Source organism: Eurosta solidaginis, chromosome 4, assembly GCF_040869045.1.
Source record: "Eurosta solidaginis isolate ZX-2024a chromosome 4, ASM4086904v1, whole genome shotgun sequence".
NCBI classification, from domain to species: Eukaryota; Metazoa; Arthropoda; class Insecta; order Diptera; family Tephritidae; genus Eurosta; species Eurosta solidaginis.
The window spans coordinates 247,139,129-247,165,202 of NC_090322.1; the positions used below are offsets into that span (position 1 = coordinate 247,139,129).

The 26,074-nt window shown below is 37.6% G+C and overlaps 1 protein-coding gene across 1 annotated transcript in view; it reads left to right on the plus strand.

Moving 5' to 3' along the window:
- LOC137251234 (uncharacterized) overlaps window positions 1–21,405 on the plus strand; it is a 101,051-nt gene extending 79,646 nt beyond the window's left edge. The window contains exons 3-4 of the mRNA XM_067785494.1: window positions 11,346–11,647; window positions 12,301–21,405. Of these exons, the coding sequence (XP_067641595.1) occupies window positions 11,346–11,647; window positions 12,301–13,010 (1,012 nt within the window). The 3' untranslated portion in view covers window positions 13,011–21,405. The remainder of the gene's footprint in view (window positions 1–11,345; window positions 11,648–12,300) is intronic.
- The last annotated feature ends 4,669 nt before the right edge of the window (window positions 21,406–26,074 follow it).

Below are 26,074 nucleotides of genomic sequence, written 5' to 3' on the forward strand. Positions count from 1 at the left end.
CGCTCACGATTGAGATATCTGGCGAACTGTGACAGCTTCCTACCATACGTGTGGGGGCGTCTCCGTTTATTGTGCAGAACGTCGTTTCTTCTATTTGATCCGCCAACATCTCACCCCTACTGTCCGCCCGCAAATTTGAATGCCATAGATCGTGATGGGCGTTGAAATCGCCTAAGATAATGCGATTGTTGCCAGGCTCTGATATTAGGGCGGTATCCACTGGGGCAACAGGTGGCAGGAGGGATGTAGATGTTGATGATTTCTAGGTTTGCATCGCCTGACCGGACAGATGTTCTAAGACATTGTCCCTGCGGTCGATGCCAGGATCAAATATATAATATTGCACACAGTGGTGTATGATAAACGCGATGCCGCCTCCATTTCCGCTCTCGCGGTCTTTTCTGTGGACATTATACCCAGAGCAGGTCTGCAATGCAGATCTTGCTGTGAGTTTAGTCTCTTGAATCGCAGCAATGCGGATGTTGTGCCGCTTCATGAAATCGACTATCTCCGTAATCTTCCCAGTTAGTCCATTACAGTTTAACTGCAGAATTCTGAAGTGCATAAGGGGAGACACCGCCACTCTGGGGGTAAGTGACAGGTGAATACGCCTGGGTTGTGGAAGGCCAGAACGCAAGGACGGCTTAGGCGTAGACTATGGGACGCCCTTGGGCGTGAACAGCAAGGAGCCACAACACATTTATAAAAGTTACGTGGACGTCGGGTTTTGGGATCAAGCCCAGAACAACCTGTCCGATGCAACCATCCCTTACACGAGACACACTGAACAGAGTATGACCGTCATAAAAAGATTCTTTTCCGGCAATTGCAGCAAAACCATTTCTCAGGACCGGGGTCAGGAGACGGACCCGGATTGGATTCGATACCTTCCCGGAGCAAGAGAATATGGAGCAGTCCTGTTTCAAGGAGCCGCTGGGAGGATGACAATTTGTGGGAGGGACGCAACAAATTAAATGGGGTTACACTGAAATGACAGTCCTTGGTCGGGAAAAATCCCGAGTCGCTCCGGTACATAGAACCGACTGCCTTGGGAAGCGAAAACTACCCTAACCGGCGGCGGCGGTGGCGTCTATCTCTAGTCCAAGCACAGAAAATCAAATTAGTTATGGAACAAATTTTGTGATTTGAAGATTCCTGATTGTTGGATGTAGGTGCCTATACGCAGTGGGCTTAGGCGCTACACTGACCAACTTGGTCATTTTTGCAACTCTTTAGCCGATTATTATGAACGTTTTGGTTTATTTTATCGTTTTCGTGAAAGATAGATACCTATGAAGAAGCCAAACAAACCGTGCTATATATGTACGTGATTGGCATAAACGTGTAATGTTATATGGAAGCATGAGATTATTAATACCAGTGCAGTCTGTTGGATGCTCTGTATCAAAGCCGGCCAAAAGTTGCACATTGTGCAATTGGAGTTCGTATTTTCACACCGACACTAACGATGTGTGATCACGATCGTTTGCTTTCGCTTGTCACTCACTAAAATCAACAGTGAATGCAAAAGGAAAAGTCCATGTTACTTTTTGGGCACATAATAAAAACAATATGCTGCAATGTTAAAGTGACTTTTAATACGGTTTAGTTAGTATGTATTAAGTTCCTTTGAACATACATATTGTAACGAATGTTAGCAGCACTGAGCGATGCTATCGTCTCTAAGCCGATGGTAAGCAGTGACGTGAATTCACATCCATAGATCAATCATTATGTATCTACATAAACAAAACAATAATTGCGTCTACACATATGTACCATGTACGTATACGAGCAGCGGAGAGTCAATGCACAAACACATGCATATATCTGAGATACTCCTATAAGTATGCAATGAGAAAAACTATAAAATTGTGCAATTGTAGTTACAGCTGAGAAGTTTAAGAGCTGCTGGACTAGTAGATTCTGGAAGCGCCTAGAAGATGCGAAGGTTGAAATCAAAGAGTATAAAAGGCGGCAATTGTAGAGGCGCTGGAATTCAGTTTGATTTGAGTTGTCAAGCAGTTTCGACTAAGACGCTATCTAGCGAGCAAGAGCAGTATTATTTTGAATAGTAGAGTTTCATTTGAGCTATCAATCAGTTTGGTTATTATACGTTGCACAGTTTGAGTGTTATTGTGAAGTACTTTAATAAAAGCCATTTTGCATTATTACAAATTGGAGTTATTTATTCAACAGTTTAGTGATTCGAACTTAGCAGAGGATTGCAAATAAGAGGATTTGCAAGTAAATTCGTTACAATTGGTGTCAGAAGAGGAATTGTTGAATAAATTCCGGAGGACAACAAGGACATGGCAAAGTTCAGTGAATTGAAGATCCAGCAACTGAAGAAGGAGTTGGAGAGCCATGGATTGAATACAAGCGGCGTTAAACTCGAACTTCAGGCACGGCTACGAGATGCAATGGAAGCAGAAGGAATTGATGTGGACGAGTATGTCTTTTATCCTGATGGGGACGAGACAACAACAGAAATTTAAGAGAAAAACGAAACATCGCAGACAGTTACGAGCACAGACTTGAACATGATATTGGCTGCAATAGCTGCTCAAACATCGACAGTAACATCAATGTCGTCGCAAATATCATCCCAACTAGAATCACAGGAGGTACGCATTTCAGAATTGACATCGCAAGTAACATCACAACTGGAAGAACAGAAGACACATATTGCAGAAATGTCGTCAGAAATAACATCGAAGATAGAAGCACAAGCTGGAATCGCAGGAGAACCGTATAACAGCGAAAATTGAAGCACAAGAGGCACGGATATCCGAAATGTCGGCGCAAATTTCAGCACAGATATCATCGCAGATCTCTGCTCAAGTGGAAGAGCAAGAAGGACGTATTTCCTCGAAGTTGGAGGCGCAAGATACAAAAATTTTACAGTTTGAAGAAAAAATCGAGGCCGAGGTGGATGCTTTGAGAGGACGTGTCGAGCAGTTGCAACTAAATCGCCCAGCAGTTTCAACGAGTAATCCAAAGGTAAAAACACCATCCTTTGAGGGTTCTGTTCCTTTCCAGGTCTTTAAGCTACAATTTGAGAAGACCGCAACAGTGAACAACTGGAATGCCGAAGATTGTTCGTAGCTTTAAAAGGACCAGCTGCGGAAATCTTACAGACCATCCCAGAGTACGAGCGGAACAACTACGAAACATTGATGAGCGCTTTAGAGAGACGTTACGGAAGCGATCATAGGAAACAGATATTCCAAATTGAGTTGCAAAACCGCTACCAAAAAGCAAATGAGACATTGCACGAGTTTGCTTCAGATATTGAAAGATTGGCTCATCTTGTAAACGCGGACGCACCCGTGGAATACACTGAAAGGGTAAAAATCTAGAGCTTCATAAATGGCATACGAGATGTGGAAACGAAGCGGGCTACATATGCGAATCCAAAACTAACATTTGCTGAAACGGTATCGCATGCACTGACTCAGGAAACATCCTACTTTTGAGTAAGCCAGCGTACAAAGCTCATCGCGTGGAAGTGGAAAGGCCAGATTGGGTAGACACAATTTTGGAAGCACTGAAGGGATAACAACAAAACAATGCCGGAGTTATGAAGTGTTTCAAGTGCGGTAACCCAAGTCACATTGCACGTCATTGCAGCACCGGTCATGGTAGTTCCAACTTGGCTGGTCGTAAACGCAAAGCTGGAGGAGATAAACAAGAGCGAGTCAAATGTAAAGATCGAGAACTTGCCCCAGCTTTTGAATGTCGTGTGATACCTATCTCGCAAACTGGAACGAAATCGAGCAGTCTTACCGTCAAAGGAAATGTGGATGGCAAGGAGCGTGTACTGACTGTAGATACGGGCGCATCTCATTCATTGATCCGATCTGATTTGGTCAACAGGAAAGTAAAGCCATTACCTGGAGCAAGATTGCGTACGATTACTGGCGAGTATAACCAAGTCCAGGGAGAAGTGGTATGTGAAGTCTTAATTGGGGAGGTCATGGTTCTACACAAATTCGTCGTGGCAGAGATCGTTGATGAAGTCATATTGGGAGTGGACTTCATGGTTGACCACGACATCAAGATCGATATGCAGAGAAGGGTGATGCGTTATGAGAACCAGGATATACCACTTAACTTCAAGTTGGAGAAAGGGTTCAGTAGTAATCGAGTAATGGTGGAGAAGACTCGACAAAGGCCACGAAAGTCAAAAGAAAAGGTTGATGGATCGAATGTACCAAATAAACCGAAATTAAAAGTACCTGCGAGAGAAACACTGGCACTGACAAAACCTAAAAGACGCAGGAAAACGAAGCAACGAATTTCCGAGAAAGAATGCGAGGGTAGTTTCAAGCCGGAGCGCACTACTGTTGTGAAACGTGGGAACGATACTGATTATGCGAAGCCAATCCGTCAAGCGCGGCCACCGTGGTGTGATGGTAGCGTGCTCCGCCTATCACACCGTATGCCCTGGGTTCAACTCCCGGGCAAAGCAACATCAAAATTTTAGAAATAAGATTTTTTAATTAGAAGAAAATTTTTCTAAGCGGGGTCGCCCCTCGGCAGTGTCTGGCAAGCGCTCCGATTGTATTCCTGCCATGAAAAGCTCTCAGTGACAACTCATCTGCCTTGCAGATGCCGTTCGGAGTCGGCATAAAACATGTAGGTCCCGTCCGGCCAATTTGTAGGGAAAAATCAAGAGGAGCACGACGCAAATTGGAAGAGAAGCTCGGCCTTAGATCTCTTCGGAGGTTATCGCGCCTTACATTTATTTTTTTTTTTATTTTTTAATCCGTCAAGCGCAAGCTCTACGAAGTAGTTCATTGGCCCAGCAACCGAGTGCGAGGGAACGGCCCAGGGTAATGAGTAGTAAGATGAAACACTGGAATGACAAGAACTTTAATTCGGAAGGTTTCTTGGCGGGAGATTTGGTACTGTTAAACAACCCTCACCGGCGGAAGGGTGTTCCAACCAAATTTCAGTGCAGTTGGGAAGGCCCGTACAAAGTTGTGAAGAAGATCAGTGACACCATCTACCGCATACAAACCATTGGGAAACCATGAAGTAGAAGAGTAGTACATTTGGAGATGCTGGCAGCGTTTATATCGAGAGATTTGTCTGATCGGGACGATCAGACTTAGGTGGAGGGCAGTGTAACGAATGTTAGCAGCATTGAGCGATGCTATCGTCTCTAAGCCGATGCTAAGCAGTGACGTGAATTCACATCCATAGGTCAATCATTATGTATCTACATAAACGAAACAATAATTGCGTCTACACATATGTACCATGTACGTATACGAGCAGCGGAGAGTCAATGCACAAACACATTCATATATCTGAGATACTCCTATAAGTATGCAATGAGAAAAACTATAAAATTGTGCAATTGTAGTTACAGATGAGAAGTTTGAGAGCTGCTGGACTAGTAGATTCTGGAAGCGCCTAGAAGATGCGAAGGTTGAAATCAAAGAGTATAAAAGGCAGCAATTGTAGAGGCGCTGGAATTCAGTTTGATTTGAGTTGTCAAGCAGTTTCGACTAAGACGCTATCTAGCGAGCAAGAGCAGTATTATTTTGAATAGTAGAGTTTCATTTGAGCTATCAATCAGTTTGGTTATTATTCGTTGCACAGTTTGAGTGTCATTGTGAAGTACTTTAATAAAGGCCATTTTGAATTATTACAAATTGGAGTTATTTATTCAACAGTTTAGTGATTCGAACTTAGCAGAGGATTGCAAATAAGAGGATTTGCAAATAAATTCGTTACAATATTAATATTGATAATTTAAATATTAATGGGTAATAATTAATAATAATTAATTAATTATTAATAAATATTGACAATTTAATATAAAGATATTTTTATACGTTCTACTTAGTTTTAATAATTTTCATAAATTTTGTTTTTTATTGAATAACTTTGTTTTGAAAATATATATTTCTATCTTTACATTTATTTTGTTTTATAGTTCTTTCTTAGTGGAAAAGTGAATTTTTTAAAGTAAATTTTGCATTGAATAAACACCATACCTTCTTTTATAAAAAAATTGTATCTGACTAGCTCGACCTCCGCGTTCTAAGTTATACGAATATAAGTAAATATAGTCAGGATTAGCTTGAAATCAAATAACCAAAGTCCTTTTTAATTTCAAACTTCACAGTCCACATTTTCTTTTAGCACACTGTGGGGAGTTGTCGCTCAATTTTTACACACACTTATGCAATTGTTTTAGTATTTGTGTGGCCGGCTCTGCTCTGTATTGTACACTTAGTATAAATAAATAAATTCAATTCTTGTGTTTAAATACAAAACAATTGTATTTTTGAGTTATAAAAGGAGTTGACCAACGCAATTCAACACATTGCCATCGAGCAATTTCTTCGGCTTTATTGCGTTAGTCCATAAAGAAGTTGCTGTTTATTCATATTCATATTCATGTTCATATCTTTATTAAGTCAATGGCAAAAGACCTTACTGACTAGATTTACAGTGTTATTATAAATTAACTTAAAACCAATTAACAATGATTTCATGGAACAGTTGTATTTGCTCGGTAGTAAAACTAAATCAGTAACTTAAACAAATGTATTGACATCGTAAAGTCAAGATCCAGACTTCTAGAGATCCGATTAAACTCTTCAAGTCCCCTAACGAGAGGTGCAATATTAAAGCGCCAAATACACGACACGAACATTTCCGCGAACATTCCGCAATCTTGTTCGCAGCTTTGGCCATACACCATACGAACTTTTGGCCGAACATTAGTTCTCTTTCAGACAGCGATGAATACGGACAACAATTGAGCTGCAGCAATATTGCTCGCTGTGGCAATTAAGCGTAAAAAAAATTTATACATTTCAATAAATTCACTCAGAAATTTTTTATTGTCCATTTTACTGTTCCGCGCATGTCTGTTCCGTTCAGAAATTACTACGATTATGAGCTATTTCGCCATACACTCACGAACAGTTCGCGCAAATGTTCGCCAAACATTAAAATATTTTGATTTTTGGCGAACATTTGCGCGAACTGGCAAACACCACCATACACGCCAGAAAAGGTCGCAGAAACATGACATAACGGGAATGTTCGCGGAAATGTTCGTGTCGTGTATTTGGCGCTTAAGATAATTAGATCTCCGAACTTCAATGTAAAATATTGTGGCGAATTTTCCCATCACTAATAAATGCACAACAACAAAAACATTAAAGCAAGCTACATAAACATATTAATCATCATTTGCCCACATACATACACGGCAACGGAGAGATAACTCACACACAATTGTAGTCATCAGCCGAAGTAGTACCCACATATGCACACGCATATTGCTAAAAGCCTTCCGCGATTTACAACCAGATTGACTGAATTTTTGTATGTGTGCGTGTCGGGTATTTGACGCTTGCCCCGCGACTATCAAATAAAAATCCATCAATCAACATTTGCATTGAGAAACCGTAGCGTTCGGACGTGAATATGTCGTCATCGGATGATGACTTTTTTTTACTTGCAACTACAGCAGTTTTATTAAATAATAAAAAAATTAATAAAAATTTTATTAAATAATAATAAAAGCTTTACATTCCATAAAGCTGGTAAACATTGATAACTTTCAATAAATTTTAATATGAATTGCTGTTCTTCCGCGCACTTGTTCATTTTGAATGTCGACACAAACTAAATACAACACTGCTGTTTTGTCAATCACACCCCGCGACTATCAAATAAGCAAGCGTCAAATAAAAAAATCAAAAATTTTTGATTTTCATCAACGTGTAGCCGACAACAAATACGTGTGTCACGAAGCCACCCGACTGCACTAACACACACAAAATTCAGTCAATCTGGTTGTAAATCGCAGGAGGCTCAAAAACTGGGCATTAAATTCATTACCTTCGTCAGATATGATATGATATTTTAAAACAATATTAGTAAGTTCAATCAATACCGTTTTGTAAAATTTTATTACCTTTTTGAAAACGGGATTAAATTCTTCCCCTTTTTCCTCTCCTCCTTAAAAACAACCAGGAGTACGGAGTGTCACATTTTAAAAAAGCTACATCCGGAACCTCTTGTAATTGAATCATGTTGAAATCCCAACTGTTGAGTAGATCAAAAATACTCAACGGTGTGTTCAGAATGTTATAACTCGCAGAGCTGTGCAGTAATGAATATACTTTTCAATTGACCAATTACAATTAAAAAATTTAGTTAACAAGTACACTTGCTTTTTACTTTTTTCAATTCTTGTTCAATTATTTAAAATACTTTCATTATTTTCAATTATTTAAATTTGATAATTCTGAGATGCAGAAATCCAAAAACAATAGTCCAATAGTCATACAATAATTACCTTGACCTCTAAAATGATTTTGAAAGTGGCATATTTCACTTTGGTCGTTATAAGAACTTCTGGTAACACTATGGACTCATTCAATCTATGTGAGGTGCTCATGGACCCGCCATGGCGCGCCAGTTAAACCTAACCAAACCTTTATGTAATTGCTTTTTTGCTTGTCGCGAATCGGTTCGCACTCACCGAAAAAATATCCGTTGTTGTTGTTGTTGTAGTGATTAGGACACTCCCCGAAAGCTTTGGGGAGTGTTATCGAGTTGATGGTCCTTTGCCGGATGCAGATCCGGTACGTTCCGGTACCAAGCCCGACCATCTCGGGAACGATTTGCTATGTTTTTGTACTTGTTTGACCGGGTTTGTCAGTTCTGATATTTTTCGGTCTCGAGCGAGAAAAAGGAAATAAAAATGTCACTCATAAGTTGGGTGTAAATAACATTTTTTGAGGTTTGCAGTGTTTTCTTGTCATGAAAAGCTTCTTTGCGAAAATTAACGTTCCTTGCAGAGTTGTTATAAAATATGTAGGGTCCCGTCAAACTCGAATAAAAACTCGCCCTAAATTTCCTTCGGAGGTGATTCGCGCCAATTATTACATTTTTTTTATACTCAGCTGAGCAGAGCTCACAGAGTATATTAATTTTGTTCGCATAACGGCACCCTGTAACAGCATAAAATAATCGAGAAAGATATAGACTTCTATATATCAAAATGATCTGGGCAAAAAAAGAAATTCATGTAGCCATGTCCGTCCGTCCGTAAACACGATAACTTAAGTAAATTCTGAGGTATCTTGATGAAATTTGGTATGTAAGTTCCTGGGCACTCATCTCAGATCGCTATTCAAAATGAATGAAATCGGACTATAATCACGCCCACTTTTTCGATATCGAAAATTTCGAAAAACCGAAAAAGTGCGATAATTCATTACCAAAGTTGATAAAGCGATAAAACTTGGTAGGTTGGCCTTATGACGCAGAATAGAAAATTAGCAAAATTTTGGATAATGGGCGTGGCAACGCCCACTTTTAAAAGAAGGTAATTTAAAGTTTTGCAAACTGTAATTTGTCAGTCGTTGAAAATATCATGATGAAATTTGGCAGGAACATTACTCCTATTACTATATGTGTGTTAAATAAAAATTAGCAAAATCGGATTACGAACTCTTTAAAAAAATTTTTTTTTTAAGTCAAATTATAACAAAAAATTTAATATCTTTACAGTATATAAGTAAATTAAGTCAACATTCAACTCCAGTAATGATATGGTGCAAAAAAAAATACAAAAATAAAAGAAAATTTCAAAATAGGCTTGGCTAGAATACTTTTAATGCCATAAGTCGAACAAAAATTTACCAACCTTGTGAAATTTGGTAGTGACATAGAATCTATGACGATAACTGGTTTCTGTGAAAATGAGCGAATTGGGTTGAAGCCACCCCCAGTTTTTATACACATGCGACCGTATGTCCTTTTGCACGGCCGTTAACACGATAACTTGAGAAAAAATCGATATATCTTTACTAAAGTTAGTTCACGTACTTATCTGAACTCACTTTATCTTGGTATTAAAAATGGGCGAAATGCGACTATGACCACGCCCACTTTTTCGATATCGAAAAATGAAAAAAATGCGATAATTCTATACCAAATACGAAAAAAGGGATGAAACATCGTGATTGGATTGGTTTTTTGAAGCAAAATATAACTTTAGAAAAAACTTTGTAAAATGGGTGTGACACCTACTATATTAAGTAGAAGAAAATGAAAAAGTTCTGCAGGGCGAAATCAAAAGCCCTAGGAATCATGGCAGGAATACTGTTCGTGATATTACATATATAAATAAATTAGCGATAACCGACAGATAATGTTCTGGGTCACCCTAGTCCACATTTTGGTCGATATCTCGAAAACGTCTACATATACAACTGAGATCCACTCCCTTTTAAAACCTCCATTATAATACCTTTCATTTGATATCCATGTCATACAAACACATTCCAGGGTTACTCTAGGTTCATTTTGCTAAATGGCGATTTTCCCTTATTTTGTCTCCAAAGCTCTCAGCTGAGTATGTAATGTTCGGTTACACCCGAACTTAGTCTTCCTTACTTGTTTATGTTAAAATAGTCCGCCAGAACAAAATTTCGGGGGTATATTAAGATAATGCAAACCAATTTCCCTAAATCCTGATTGTCATAAATGGGTTGAGAAAAAATCGATATATCTTTACTAAAGTTAGTTCACGTACTTATCTGAACTCACTTTATCTTGGTATTAAAAATGGGCGAAATTCGACTATGACCACGCCCACTTTTTCGATATCGAAAAATGAAAAAAATGCGATAATTCTATACCAAATACGAAAAAAGGGATGAAACATCGTGATTGGATTGGTTTTTTGAAGCAAAATATAACTTTAGAAAAAACTTTGTAAAATGGGTGTGACACCTACTATATTAAGTAGAAGAAAATGAAAAAGTTCTGCAGGGCGAAATCAAAAGCCCTTGGAATCATGGCAGGAATACTGTTCGTGATATTACATATATAAATAAATTAGCGATACCCGACAGATAATGTTCTGGGTCACCCTGGTCCACATTTTGGTCGATATCTCGAAAACGTCTTCACATATACAACTGAGATCCACTCCCTTTTAAAACCTCCATTATAATACCTTTCATTTGATATCCATGTCATACAAACACATTCCAGGGTTACTCTAGGTTCATTTTGCTAAATGGCGATTTTCCCTTATTTTGTCTCCAAAGCTGAGTATGTAATGTTCGGTTACACCCGAACTTAGTCTTCCTTACTTGTTTCTGTTAAAAAAGTCCGCCAGAACAAAATTTCGGGGGTATATTAAGATAATGCAAACCAATTTCCCTAAATCCTGATTGTCATAAATGGGTTGCATCAAATATAAATTTTCTCTTTTCTTTTATTTTTACCTTTTATAATCCTGAACTCAATTATGATTATCCAAATAACAAAAACACATTTTCTCTTTATAGGTTACGACTTCGTCCACTTGGCCTCTTTTTCCTGGCACTCTTCTTTTTCTGGCTATACAAAACACGTTGCAGTTTTGAGATTAAGCTCACAACAGAATCGAGACGAAAATTTAAAATAGTTAAAAAGAAAATAATGAATACCAAACAGAATTTTCCAGCACTGCATTTTGTATGTTTCGCGGCGGCATTTGCCAGTATAGCCATTGTGGGACATTATATGATTGGAATATTTGTACCCATAGCATTAGTCTTCAATATTCTTGCAATAAGTTTAGTCAGAAGTTTTGTGGTGATCAAAAGAAGTAAGTTATACATATACCTACTTACATACATATGTTCATATAGAGTAAAGAATACGAATTGACTCAGACCTGTAAGTTTTAAAAAATTAAGGCCCGATCTGATCCCTATAAAATCTGAAATGGTCCCGAAACAATTCCTAAACTGGCTCAAATATTTATTGGATCAATTATAGCAATATCATAACGCAAAGAAAACCCAGATAGTACCGAAACAGGCCGAAAATAAACACAAAAATAGTTTAAAAATGCTCCGCATATATTCTCAAAACTGTCCGAAAACAGTCCGAAAATTTTGAGAAGATAGTCCTGAAATGATTCAGAGATAATAAAATAAATATATGTAAAGCGCGATAACCTTCGACGAGATTTTAGGCCAAGCTTATCTTCCAATTTGCGTCGTGCTCCTTTTAATTTTTCCTACAAATTGGCGGGACGGGACCTACTTGTTTTATGTCAATTAGATTTCTAATTGTAAAGGTAAACCAATTTTTTTTGCTATAGGCAACTAATTGCAATTAGATTTACCATTAGGATGAATTAGAGAATTTCGCAAATGAAGGTTAATTAGCAATCATTAACATTATCTAATCGTTACTTAGCATCTATGATCTAAACAAACATTCACTTGTTTTTTTTTTTTCTTTTTTTTTCAGTAGTGCACACGGAAGCCGAACTAAAGGCTTGGAAAGCACCAAAAGATTTAGATACCAATTCCGACGACTCTATCTCTGAAGCAAACGGCAATAATGATGCCGATATCGAAGATGATGACGACGAGGAATTCGTACCAGAAATAAATAAAATAAATTTAGCAATATTAGAAAACGCTAGCGAAATCACATCACCCACAGAAGACTTGGAAGATGAAGAACATAGTGATGATATACCATCAGAACTTTTAATACCTGATTCAATACCAGAAATAAATGAGAACTCAACAGATGAAGATGATGAGCTAATACCAGTAATAGATGCACAAAAACCTGGTAGTTCTACTGCCGAACCAAAAATTCATTTTAGAAAAGGGCATTTTAAAAATGATCCAAATCAATCAGCATCATCATTATCCACTTCATCGTCTGAAGAAAGTTTATCCAAAGGTTTACATTTCCCCGATCATCACACAGTTGTCGATGGTGCTGCGTCAACAAAGCATATTGAAGCGAGAGACAGCGCAGCACTGGAACCGGCGGGAGTAGCGCATATGATCGTTGCAAATCAATTGCCAAATATAATAGGTGGTCTTGCGATAAAATGGTTAACAGGTGGTGGGGCGCCAACAACAACAAGTAAACCAAAAGAAACAGAACTGAATTCGGATTCGTCACAAGAGAGTGAATTTGAATTTTTAGATCATGAATAATGACAATGCCATAAAAAAACATGAGCGGCTATCAACATCAACACATAATACTTTATTTGATCCAAAGAAAATTATAAATACGAGTATAGTAATAATTTATCTATATTTCATAGGTCTACTATATAAATATGTAGTATTAAGTGGAACAGCACATTTAAACGAACAGAAAAAAAAACATGTTGATAATAATATGAACACACTAGGGGTGTGCATATTTACTAGGGCTGGGACTATCCGCATATTCGAATATCCGGATATTCATACGGATATCCGTTGACACGGATAAAACCCGGACGGCATGCATATCCGGTTAATATTTGTTTGTTAAACTATCCGGATATCCGGATTTATGAAGATCCGGGTAATAACGTATTTTTGGATATCCAGTGAAAGCGACAAATTGATGTACCATATATTTTTATTTAACATTAATAACAATATATTCGTGTGGTATTTAAATCAATTAACAGCGTTTTTTCACAATATAAACAAATGGCAATGTTCTTATTTTTACTTGTTTGTAAAATTGTAGCTTTTTAATTTTAGACGCTAATTTAATAATCTACAAACATATTTTGTGAATAATTTTTCGTTCAATTCTCATATGCAGATATTCAACTTTTACCCTGCAAAAATCGTTGGATCATGTGGTCCACTGGAGTACTTACCATTATACTCCACTGTAATGCAGCAATGGACCAACTCATGTTTCTACACGAACACATTTTAAGCCGATCATTGCTCGTTTTTAACGATTGTAATCACTACACGATGTTTATTGGACTGTGGGTACTCCATGGATTACTCTGATGTAATGCGGAGCTGGAGTATATGGTCCAGTCCTAGGACATCGCAATGTTAATTGGACCATATTTTTTGTATGAATTGTGGTTAATTTTTGAGTACTCGGTTGGTCCATTGCGATTTTCGCAGGGTATATACCAGTATACGGACATACGGATATCCGGATTTTCCGTTTACGTCTCCGGATAGCCGAACAGCGGATATCCGGTTTTCCCATTTATGAATCCGGATAGCCGAATTTTTTGCTTAGCTATTCGGTTATTTGAAAAATCCGATACTTAATTTTTTTCCTTGCATTCAATAAATCAGGCTTATTTGAGGAATTTCGTTAATGAGGTGTAACAGGATGTATTAAATATGAACATTTTTGTTTTTAACACGCTTATCTGAGCTTCACTTGTATATATGCTTGTTTGTAACTCTCTAAGGTAGGCGTGCAAAGGAGAGTTGGACCCATCTAGCGGCAATTAGCGGGGTGGTTAAATAACTCGCTACAAAACGAGTTGTGCTTAATAGTGGAAGCACGAACGGTGCTACGCACAGTGGTCGGTCTTATATCGAGTTGGTGGCCAAAAATACTTCCAGTAGAGATATCAACGTGAAACTTTGGTCACGGCTTACAAATATGTCAGAATTATTTCTTCATAAAATTTGTGCGGGTGATAGCTTCATACCGACCCCACAACCACCCACTTTCACCGCATGCATACAAAAAGTAAGTAGATGTGGGGGGAAAAGTGGTAAGATGTGTCTATCGGAAATACAATGTTTAATAGGATTAAATAAAAAAAATTAAAGTTATTAAAAGATCTTGCATACATAACAATAACAAAACTACAAACACACACAAAAGTTTACATTTGCATATCGTCCACATATAACATACGACAATAATAATTTATCAGGGTGACGCTATCAGAAAACTGTCGCAAAACGCAGTTAGTGGCGGAAAATGGCAGCTGATATTAACACTATAGAATCTTAAAACTTTGACTAATAATAAGATATGAGTCGCAACGTGAGGATCGGTGAGGAACCCAACTAAAACTTTAGCTGAAATTTAAATATTTGTGCAAATAAACACTAATAAAGGCACTGCTGAAATTTTAAATAACAAAAAAAAAAAAAAAACACAAGCTAAAGACACTAAAATTATTTCAAAATGGAGTAAATACCTTTGACATCAATATTCATATTTATTTATTTCGATACAATGATATTTTATGAATTTTTAAATAGCTTAGACTTGCACTTTATTTTTAACTTGGTCGCACTGCAAAAACCAACTAATACCATAACCTCAATTTTTCTTAAAGAGTACAGTTCGAATACAACAAAAAAAAACATACCTTTTAAAAGGCTGTTCTATTAAGAGGTACTAACGACACATTTGGTGACAAACTTTTCACTTTGATTTTTTATTTTTGGCCTATGGAACCGACCACTGTGCTACGGTGCAATCAACATCAAATATATAAGTGGATTGTATATACTAAAACTAAATATTTAAAAGCGTATTTTTTAGTTTAAACTATATTTTTATTATTCTATTATAACTGTTTTTAAATTAATTTTATAAAAAAATTATTTTCTACTTGTTTATTGATTCGGCTTAAGTTATAAATACACATTTTAATGTAATTTTACTTTTTACAAAATGAAAAAGATTTAGAAAATCAAAAAAACATCGGCAGATTTTATATTTGTTATAAAGATGAATTCATAAACTAACACTTTCCTTAATCTTTCTAAAAAAAAGAAACACATATTTATTGCTCCAATTAAAATGTCAAAACGCTTCTGCAAAAAAATAGGAAGCTTTTGACATATACATATGTTAAAAAAATAGGAAAACTATGACTGCTTTCAGCGAACACAACTGTTGAACGAAGCATGTTTGGAGCGTATCAACAATAATTGGGTTCGTTGAAAGCCCCATATGTTAAACAATTTTGAAAACGTTTTCAAAAAACTAGTAAACTCGAGAAGCTTTTGAAAACCTTCACCGAAATTTCCAAATTTTTATTTAGTATCTTTTTGAGGATGGAGTTTTAGTACAATTCTAAGGCAAATCCAAGGCGAGTTCAGTACAAGGTGGTGTTATCCCATCAGCTTCGTGTGCTTCTTGATCATTCCAAGCAACGCTTTGGTACAACAAGATTTCAGTTAATCAATTGATTTTCTTTTGACTTGATACGGCGAATTGGGTTGAATTCGATTTGCCATCACCTTGTATAGGTTCGCTTTGGGCCAAGTTACAAGGTCATAGCAATTCTTTGCAGAACAGAATGTCAAATCTAACGAAAATTTGCTTTGATTTCGTTTTGCTTATTTTACTGCTCCATCCAAGGCGTATCCATACCAGTTGGTGGCAAAGCGAATTCAACCAACTATCCGTGCAGAAGAATGTCAATCAAATTTTCATTGATTTCGATTAACTGACATGTTGTAGTACAAGGCGTTGTATAGAAAATAAGCAAGAACAAGCAATCAGCTGTTGGGATAACAACAGCCGGTACTGAATTCGCCGTGGCTCCATCGTAGAAACAAGCGGTCAGCTGATGAGATAGATGCTAACAGCTCAAACAAAATACAAATTTTGAAATTTTTTTATACGAAAAACAAAATTGATTTTTGTAAAAATAACTTTTTTTTAGATAAAAATTGCATTAGTATGAAGATTTCAAAAATCTGTTTTTGGTTTAATAGTCTGTTCAATTAATATAAACCATTTGAAAAGCCATTAAATTTAACCCTTTCGATCCGACTTTTGCAGAATGTATATGGAAACATAATTTTTGAATATTTAAAGTCGAAATAGGCCAGTAAATATGTGGCAGCATGATGATAGCGGTATTCTTTGTCTACAATGATATTTAAGGGTGGGACTGATGGGTCCCACCGCATGTATGCATAAAATTATTTTAGACAATAAAATAATTATTTATGCAGCTTTTTATTGAATTCAGTATAAAAAAGTAAAATATTTCATTTTGTACGTAAGTTCATACATAGCATTCCAAAATTATATGCACAGAGCACAAAATAATTTATAAATGAGCAGAAACAAAACAGTTTTTACAAAAAGCCAAATTACAAGCTTTGCAAATAATTTACGTTCTTTTCTAAATTTTCCTGTGAGCACATGTGGCACATCGACGCCTCGTAGTTCCTTGGATCGGCAAATGATCGCCAACGTTTTTCATATTCCTCAAGCTGCTTGATCGCCTTTACTGCCGACGAGATATTTTGTAGTCGGTAGTCTCTCTACCTTTTGCAACAAAGGACTCAGCAAGTTGTACTATAAAGTCCAGAAAACGAAGTTTTTTTCGATGCACCTCCGAGTGAGTAATACACGCATTTCCAGCACACATCATTAGAATGCGATAAAAGACTTTCTTCCACCATTTGGTTGACCTACGATCAATATAAATGCCATTACAAAAATGCATCCAATCACTATATCAACTTCAGCAGCATATGTACAAGCTATTCTTTGCCGCTTAGCCTTTGATTTAAGCATTATATTTATCCTCTCGTTTGTACACTGTGCAATATATTGTGACACAATTTTTGGAAAGATTTTACTAAATATATCATATGGTGTTGCAAGACATAAAATGCTCTCTGCGGTTTTGCAATTACGACTATTGGTGACCAATTTTCTTGGTAGGAAAGAGTCACTACGAGAGCCCCAAATAATAAATTCTGGACTTGAGACATTTGCTGTCTCTTGCTGATCGTTCAGGCTAAAATCCTTATCCGAGTAGCCTTTTTCTGAGTCACTTGAGTCAACTTCAGTGTCACTGTTACCTTCTGAGCGATCGTAAAGGCTATCGCTTCCACTACTAAAATCAGTACCTGACAGATTCTCGTTCTGTTGGTCTTCCAGGATATCTGCGAATTCATTTTCACTTAGTTTTGTGGCCATTTACAGTTCCTAAAAGAAATTAACATTAAACATATATAGGGTCGAAAACTATCTACTGGGACATTAATGTCCCATCAAAAAATACTGCAGGGACATAAGCGTCCCAAAGTAAATAAATATCCAAAATCTTTGGAAATAAACAATTAAATAGATATTTTGTAACTTACCATATTTTGTAACTTACCATAATCAAAACAATTATTTTAAGCACAAGAACGCAATTAGCACTAGTTTCTTTGAGCACTGTCGACAAATTAATGAGAAAAAACAAAAAAAAAATGCCTAAGAACGTGCATGTTTGTAAGAATAAAATGTAGATAACCCCATAAACTAATACTTGGGACTTCTTTGCACCACTTTAAGTAACTTATAAGAGATTTGGGACTTTTCGTGGGACAATAGTGTCCCTGGAGGGTCGAAAGGGTTAACTAAGATGATATTCTTTAAAACTTGAAAATCTCTTTTTTTACGAAATTGGTTCAAGTAGTTTTTGTTTTGAATTCAGTATAGTTTTTTTTTTTTTCAAATTAACGAACAAATATAACTTCTTCCAAAAAATAATTTTTGCTGCAATTTTTTTTGTACACAAATAACACAGTGCTACAAAAAAAAATATCTCAAGCACTTTTGAACCGACCTAGTGTTCGTCGTAGGTCTTGATGAGTAGATCAAGATACCGCGTTTCAAAATTTTCTAACACCCCGAAATTTTCAAGTTATTGTTGAAAAACTGTTTTTCTTGTACCTCGCGCATTGAAAAATTCGTTACTCCGTCATTTTTCCATCAATTTTTGACTGCTTACTAGTTTTGGAAAACTGAAAGATAGGGCTTCAAAAATATATGTATTTGTCTACACTTTTTTTTAGCAAATTTTTGTAGATTTTTTAAAAGTTATCTAAAATTTTCTCGTTTTTTTTAAATTTTTCAAAGTTTTACGGCTTTTTAATGTATCATTTCTTTAATGAAAAATTTTTTTTCTTAAAGAGATTGAGAGAATATTCTATCTCGAGTAAAAAAGTGCTGGTTGATCATATTCGGTTGAGAATTGTTGAAATGACAACACTTTTTGTGAACAAGAAAATTCTGCTCTCATCGTAGAATCGATATCGCGCCATGTCAGGATTGAATGTATGATTTCAGTATATCGCCGCCGTTGTTTTGAGCATTATCTATGCTTCGTTTAACCTTTTTTTTATGATTTAATTATGAAACAAAGATAAACAAATTATTTACTTTTATCATCAAATCATGTGTTAGGAAAAATTGATACGACCACGGTTTTTACAACGGTTTTTCTTGTTTGTGGAAATGAGATATACAGTGCTTTAATTGCTCTCTGAGACATTTGCCTATTTGCCTCTGTAAGATAAATGACAAGACGAAACATAGGATACTGTCATTTTGATAGAATCAAATCAGTCAGTGTACGTGTTGCTACAAGGTACTTTTTAACAATGTGTGATAAGCGTAATAAGTTTTGTTACGTCTGCGGGTTATTCGTTGATACGCAACATCGTGTACAATTAAAAACCAATGCATCTCTCACAGAGGCTTTCGCATCTTTCCTTAATCGCGTGTATAGTGAAAATGTTTGGTATAAACCAGAGTATGCTTGTGTGAAGTGCTCAAGCGCACTCAAAAAATGGAAAACTGGGAAATGAAACAAACAACCTTTACCATTCTCAACCCCAATGATATGGCATCGTCAACTTTTCCATAAGCCAGAAGATTGCTACTTCTGCAAAACAAATACTGTTGGTCATCACTACAAAACTCATGACCGTATACAATATGCTAATGTGTTAACTGTATCTCATCCAATCAAGGGAGAAATATCGACTATTCGTGATGCAATTTCCGAACCGCAAAATTCGTTAGAAGCTGATGATGAAGAAAACTCTGACGGCCTAGAAATCAACGACACAAACTCCATTTTCTGCATTCACATTTGGATTTATTTCCTGAAAATCTTGGACATTTCAGTGACGAACAGGCAGAACGGTTCCATCAGGAACTATTAGAGATCGAAAAACGCTTTGTCGGAAAAAGTCAGATCAGAATGCTGGCAAATTATTCCTGGTCTCTAAAACCCGATACTGACGATGTGGCTTATAAACGTAGAAGATCTAGTAAACATTTTTAACAGCTATCGAAATTCGAAGTTTTTTTTGTATTAAGTACATAAAATAAAACAAAATTTTATGTAAATATATTTGCAACTATTTATTTCTTTATTTTTTCTCTCCAACGTAGGAGCGAAATAAAATTACTCGAGAGATGATATAGATAAATAAAAAATATCAAAACTGTTTAAATAATTAAAGTCAATAATTGGAATTTTGTTATAACAAAAAATAATTGGTGGATTAAAAGAAACGATAAGAATGCTCAATACGATGGCAGCGATATACCGAAATCGTACAATTAATCCTGACCCGACGCGATATCGATTGTACAATGAGAGCAGAATTTTCTTGTTCACAAAAAGTCTTGTTATTTAAACAATTCTCAACCGAATCTGATCAACCAGCACTTTTTTTACTCGAGATAGAATATTCTCTCAACCTCTTTAAGAAAAACATTTTTCATTAAAGAAATGATACATTAAAAAGCCGTCAAACTTTGAAAAATTAAAAAAAAAACGAGAAAATTTTAGATAACTCCTAAAAAATGTCAAAAATTTGCTAAAAAAAGTGTTGACAAATATATATTTTTTTGAAGCCCTATCTTTCAGCTTTCCAAAACTGTTAAGCAGTCAAAAATTGATGGAAAAATGACGGAGTAACGAATTTTTGAATGCGCGAGGTACAAGAAAAACAGTTTTTTAACAATAACTTGAAAATTTCGGGGTGTTAGAAAATTTTGAAATAAGGCATCTTGATCTACTCATCAAGACCTACAACGGACACCAGGTCGCTATTAAAGTGTAAAATCAGTGTAGCACAGTGTAATTATTCAATTAAATTAAAAAATTTGAACTAAGCAAATAATGGTCAAAAACCCCTATTTCTACTGCTGTAAACATAATTGACCGGCTATCTTTTAATTATATTTTTTTTTTTTTGTTCAAGTTTTCGAAATCGATAAATGATGCTCATAAAAGTTACGTCACATTTATTTTGTAACGAAAATTAAAAATTTTTGTTTAAATTTTATAACAAAAAATATTGATAAAAACTGATATTTTACTTAAAAAAAGAACCACATACATTAAGCTGGGTCGATTTGTATGAACGAAAGTTAACCGATATCGCGCCATCGATTTTTCGATAAGATTTGTGCTCAAGAAAAAAAGTTCCTCTACGCATACCCAAAAAAATAATTTTCGAGCCTGTTGTAAAAACGTTGTCGATAACAGTTTTTTGAAAAAAAAAAATTTATTTTTGGGGTTTGGGGAGTGTTTTGGTCGAAAAATTTACCCTTTCGCTATTTTTTTTCGCAGGCTCGAAAATTATTTTTTTTTGTATGCGTAGTGGAACTCCTTTTTCCTGAGCTCAAATCCTATCGAAAAATCGATGGCGCGATATCGGTTAATAAATCGACTCAGTCTAACAAACATACAGTTTTATTTTTAAATTATTCCTATTAAATACTACTATTATGGTACATTTATATATATCTAAGACAAGTGTCTACAGAATATATCAAAACTAAAACAAATATATTGCGCTTATTTTTTTTAAGGTTATATTTCAGTAACTAAGACGTAAAAACGACGCCCTTGGAATATGAGCTGCAAAAAATTACCGATAGGTGCACCATTCGATATTTTCGATAATTTAAAAGTACTACCGTTACTTTCGAAACCATCTGATACTGTAGTGTATTAAATCCTGGCTAGCTTCAACTTCAAACAAAATCTGTGTAATAGTTGCCTTTTTACGAATTTGTACTACACTGTTATGTTACGGATAATATAATCCGATCCACAGTTTTGAGCAAAAATATACTTCAGAACTATCGATTATCGCCGCGAAAAACATCAGAACTATCGCATTAAGAGGCGGCAATATTCAGTGTCCATGCGGTGTTTACCACTGACACTTATATCATTGTGATGTGCTAAGAAGTGGCGATTACTTACCACTTCAGAGTGCATCCTTATCAGGGGATGGTCGTATATAGCTCAGATTTTAGGCATATTGATTTGGCTGCCAACTGTCGGCATGTACTATGTACTGCCGATTAGCAATAGTTCAGAGGTAGTAGTAGTGAATCCTGTAGTGCGAAGACGCCAATTTTTTTGTAGGTGCACTCACTGTGAACGGTTGGGTCTTTTGAGCTTATTTTTGTCTTGGGCCATTATAGTCCAAACCTGTTTGATAAGATGAAACATTTTGACGAAGGCTTGATACAAGTTATAATTGGATACTCTCTCTGCACCATTCCGAACCGACTTTATGGCTACTTTTGGGAAAGATGTATATCCGCTTTATGATACCTTTCATGAACATGAAATGGTACATTACCTTTGGTCCGATGTTTGTAACGTTGAGAAATATAGAAGATAGACTCACCATTGAGTATACCGAATTGATCAGGGCGACGAACTGAGTTGATATAGCCATGTCCGTCCGTCCGTCCGTTTGTCTGTTTGAACGCAAACTAGTCCCTCAAATTTTGAAGTATAAACGTGAAATTCGGTGATCTTTATTTTAATATATCATAGAAGATTTCATGAAAAAATTATTTCGATCGGAGCTATATATAATATATATCCCATACTACCGATCGTTCAGATAGAAAGATTTTTGGCCATTTCTCCCTTAGTTTCCAATATAAAAACGTGAAACTTGGTGATATATATTTTAATATAGCATAGAAGATTTCGCGACCGATCGTTCAGATAAGGGGGTTTTTTTGCCATTTTTTATTTTATATTTATCTTAAAAATCGTTTAGGTATGTACATCTGTTCACTATATATTTCTTATCTTATACATCCGATTATTTGGAGATTACGAACGGGATTGTTCAGCCCATTCATGAAAGGTATGAAGTCCCGTCCTTACTTGTTTTTGTCGTGCTTTTTTGCAATAGCTACTACTTACGAAGGCGATATTAACGAGCATGAGTGAGTTTGCAATTAATAGTAAACAAAAAAAAAACAAAAAAAAAAAAAAGTATGTATGAATTAAAAAAAAAAAAAAAACAAAAAAAAAACAGGATTAGCCTGGTTTCATCGGGCCACTTGAGGGCAGTGCGCTGCCACAACGTCCGAGAAAAAAAAAAAAAAAAAAAAGATAATATCCTTGAAGGTTTAGATGAATGTAACCGATGAGGCAGTCCTTTGCCGTACATGAATCAAAAAGGTGTTTGGCGTTGTCACCCAAAATGAAGAAAAGCTATACATTGATAGTGAAAATGTGACATCCGCCCTCCTTCAATTGTTTTTATTAGCACGCTTTTATTAGCTTTACCTGTATGTTTCTATGTAACTTTTCATTCGCTCCAATGCGCCTGTTGCCTTATCAACATGGTTTTATAATTAGCTTCACCTTATTTGTAATCCCGTAAGGGTCATATCGAGACCCTTCCGGGATCATTTCTGTATAGTTTTCGGGATCCGTCCGGGATCCCGTCGTGGTTATTTTGGAACATTTTCGGGACTATTCCGGGATCATTTCGGGACTTTCGCGATAATTTTCGGACCCGGCATCATTTCTGGATGGGTTTCGGGATCCGTCCGGCATCCCGTCGGGGTATTTTCGGGATCATTTGCGTAGCTTGGAGAGATAAATTCTTCATGGTTTCCGGGATCATTACGGGACTTTTTCGGGGTCATTTTGGGTCCCTTCCAGCATCATTTCGGGATGGTTTTCGGGATCCGTCCGCGATACCATCGTTGCCATTTCGGGGCTAATTTGGGGTATCTTCCGGCATCATTTCTGCATGGTTTTCGAGATCCGTCGGGGTCATTTCGGAACTTTTTCGGGATCATTTGGGGTCCCTTCCGGCATCCTGTCTGAATGGTTTTCGGTATTCGTCCGGATCCCGTCTGAGCCATTACGGGACTTTTTCTTGACTAATACGGTATCATTTGGGGACCCTTTCGGCATCATTTCTAGATGGCTTTCGGGATCCGTCCGGGAACACCTCAGGGTCATTTCGGGACTATTAGGGGATCATTTGAGGACCTTTCCGGTATCATTTCTGGATAGTTTTCGAGATCCGTCCGGGATTCCGTCGGGGTCATTTTGGGACTTTTTCGGGATCATTTGGGGTACCTTCCGGCATCATTTCTGGATGGTTTTCGGGATTCGTCCGGGATCCCGTCGGGGTCATTTCAGGAATTTTTCGGGATCATTTGTGGTACCTTCCGGCATCGTTTCTAAATGGTTTTGGGAATCCGTCCGGGATCCCGTCGGGGTCATTTTGGGACTTTTTCGCGACTAATACGGGATCATTTGGGGGCCCTTTCGGCATCATTTCTAGATGGCTTTCGGGATCCGTCCGGGAACACCTCAGGGTCATTTCGGGAATATTAGGGGATCATTTGAGGACCTTTCCGGTATCATTTCTGGATAGTTTTCGGGATCCGTCCGGGATTCCGCCGGGGTCATTTTGGGACTTTTTCGGGATCATTTGGGGTACCTTCCGGCATCATTTCTGGATGGTTTTCGGGATCCATCCGGGATCCCGTCAGGGTCATTTCTGGACTGTTGCGGGATAATTTGGGGACCTTTCCGGAATCATTTCTGTATAATTTTCGGGATCTGTTCGGGATCCCGTCGGGGTCATTTCGGGATCATTTGGGGTATATTCCGACATCATTTCTAGATGGTTGTCGGGATCCCGTCGGGTTCATTTCGGGACCTTTTCTCGACTAATGCGGGATCATTTGGGAACCCTTTCGGCATCATTTCTGGACGGTTTTCGGGATCCGTCCGGCATCCCGTCGGGGTCATTTTGGGACTTTTTCGGGATTATTTGGGGTACCTTCCGGCATCATTTCTGAATGGTTTTCGGGATCCCGTCAGGGTCATTTCTGGACTATTGCGGGATAATTTGGGGACCTTTCCGGAATCATTTCTGTATAATTTTCGGGATCCGCCCGGGGTCATTTCGGGACTTTTTCTTGACTAATACGGTATCATTTGGGGACCGTTTCGGCATCATTTCTAGATGGCTTTCGGGATCCGTCCGGGAACACCTCAGGGTCATTTCGGGACTATTAGGGGATCATTTGAGGACCTTTCCGGTATCATTTCTGGATAGTTTTCGGGATCCGTCCGGGATTCCGTCGGGGTCATTTTGGGACTTTTTCGGGATCATTTGGGGTACCTTCCGGCATCATTTCTGGATGGTTTTCGGGATCCATCCGGGATCCCGTCAGGGTCATTTCTGGACTATTGCGGGATAATTTGGGGACCTTTCCGGAATCATTTCTGTATAATTTTCGGGATCTGTCCGGGATCCCGTCGGGGTCATTTCGGGATCATTTGGGGTATATTCCGGCATCATTTCTAGATGGTTGTCGGGATCCCGTCGGGTTCATTTCGGGACCTTTTCTCGACTAATGCGGGATCATTTGGGAACCCTTTCGGCATCATTTCTGGACGGTTTTCGGGATCCGTCCGGCATCCCGTCGGGGTATTTTCGGGATCATCTGCGTACCTGTGAGAGATAAATTCTTGATGATTTCCGGGATCATTACGGGACTTTTTCGGGGTCATTTTGGGTCCCTTCGGGCATCATTTTTGGGTGGTTTTCGGGATTCCTCCGCGATCCCGTCGGGGTCATTTCGGGATGATTTGGGGTACATTCCGGCATCATTTCTAGATGGTTGTTGGGATCCGTCCGGGATCCCGTCGGGGTCATTTCGTGACTTTCTCGACTAATGCGGGATCATTTGGGAACGCTTTCGGCATCATTTCTGGATGGTTTTCGTGATCCCGTCAGGGTTATTTCGGGACTATTAGGGGAGCATTTGAGGACCTTTCCGGCATCATTTCTGGATGGGTTTCGGGATCCGTCCGGGGTCATTTCGGGATCATTTGGAGTACCTTCCGGCATCATTTCAAGATGGTTTTCGGGTTCCGTCCGGGATCGCGTCGGAGTCATTTCGGGACTTTTTCTCGACTAATACGGCATCATTTGGAGACCCTTTCGGCATCATTTCTGGATAGTTTTCGGGATCCCGTCAGGGTCATTTCGGACTATTAGGTGATCATTAGAAGACCTTTTCGGCATCATTTCTGGATGGTTTTCGGTATCCGTTCGGGATCCTGTCGAGGTCATTTCGGGACTTCTTCTGGATCATTTGGGGTCCCTTCCGGCATAACTTCTGGATGGTTCTCTTGATCGGTCCGGGATCCCGCCGGGGTCAT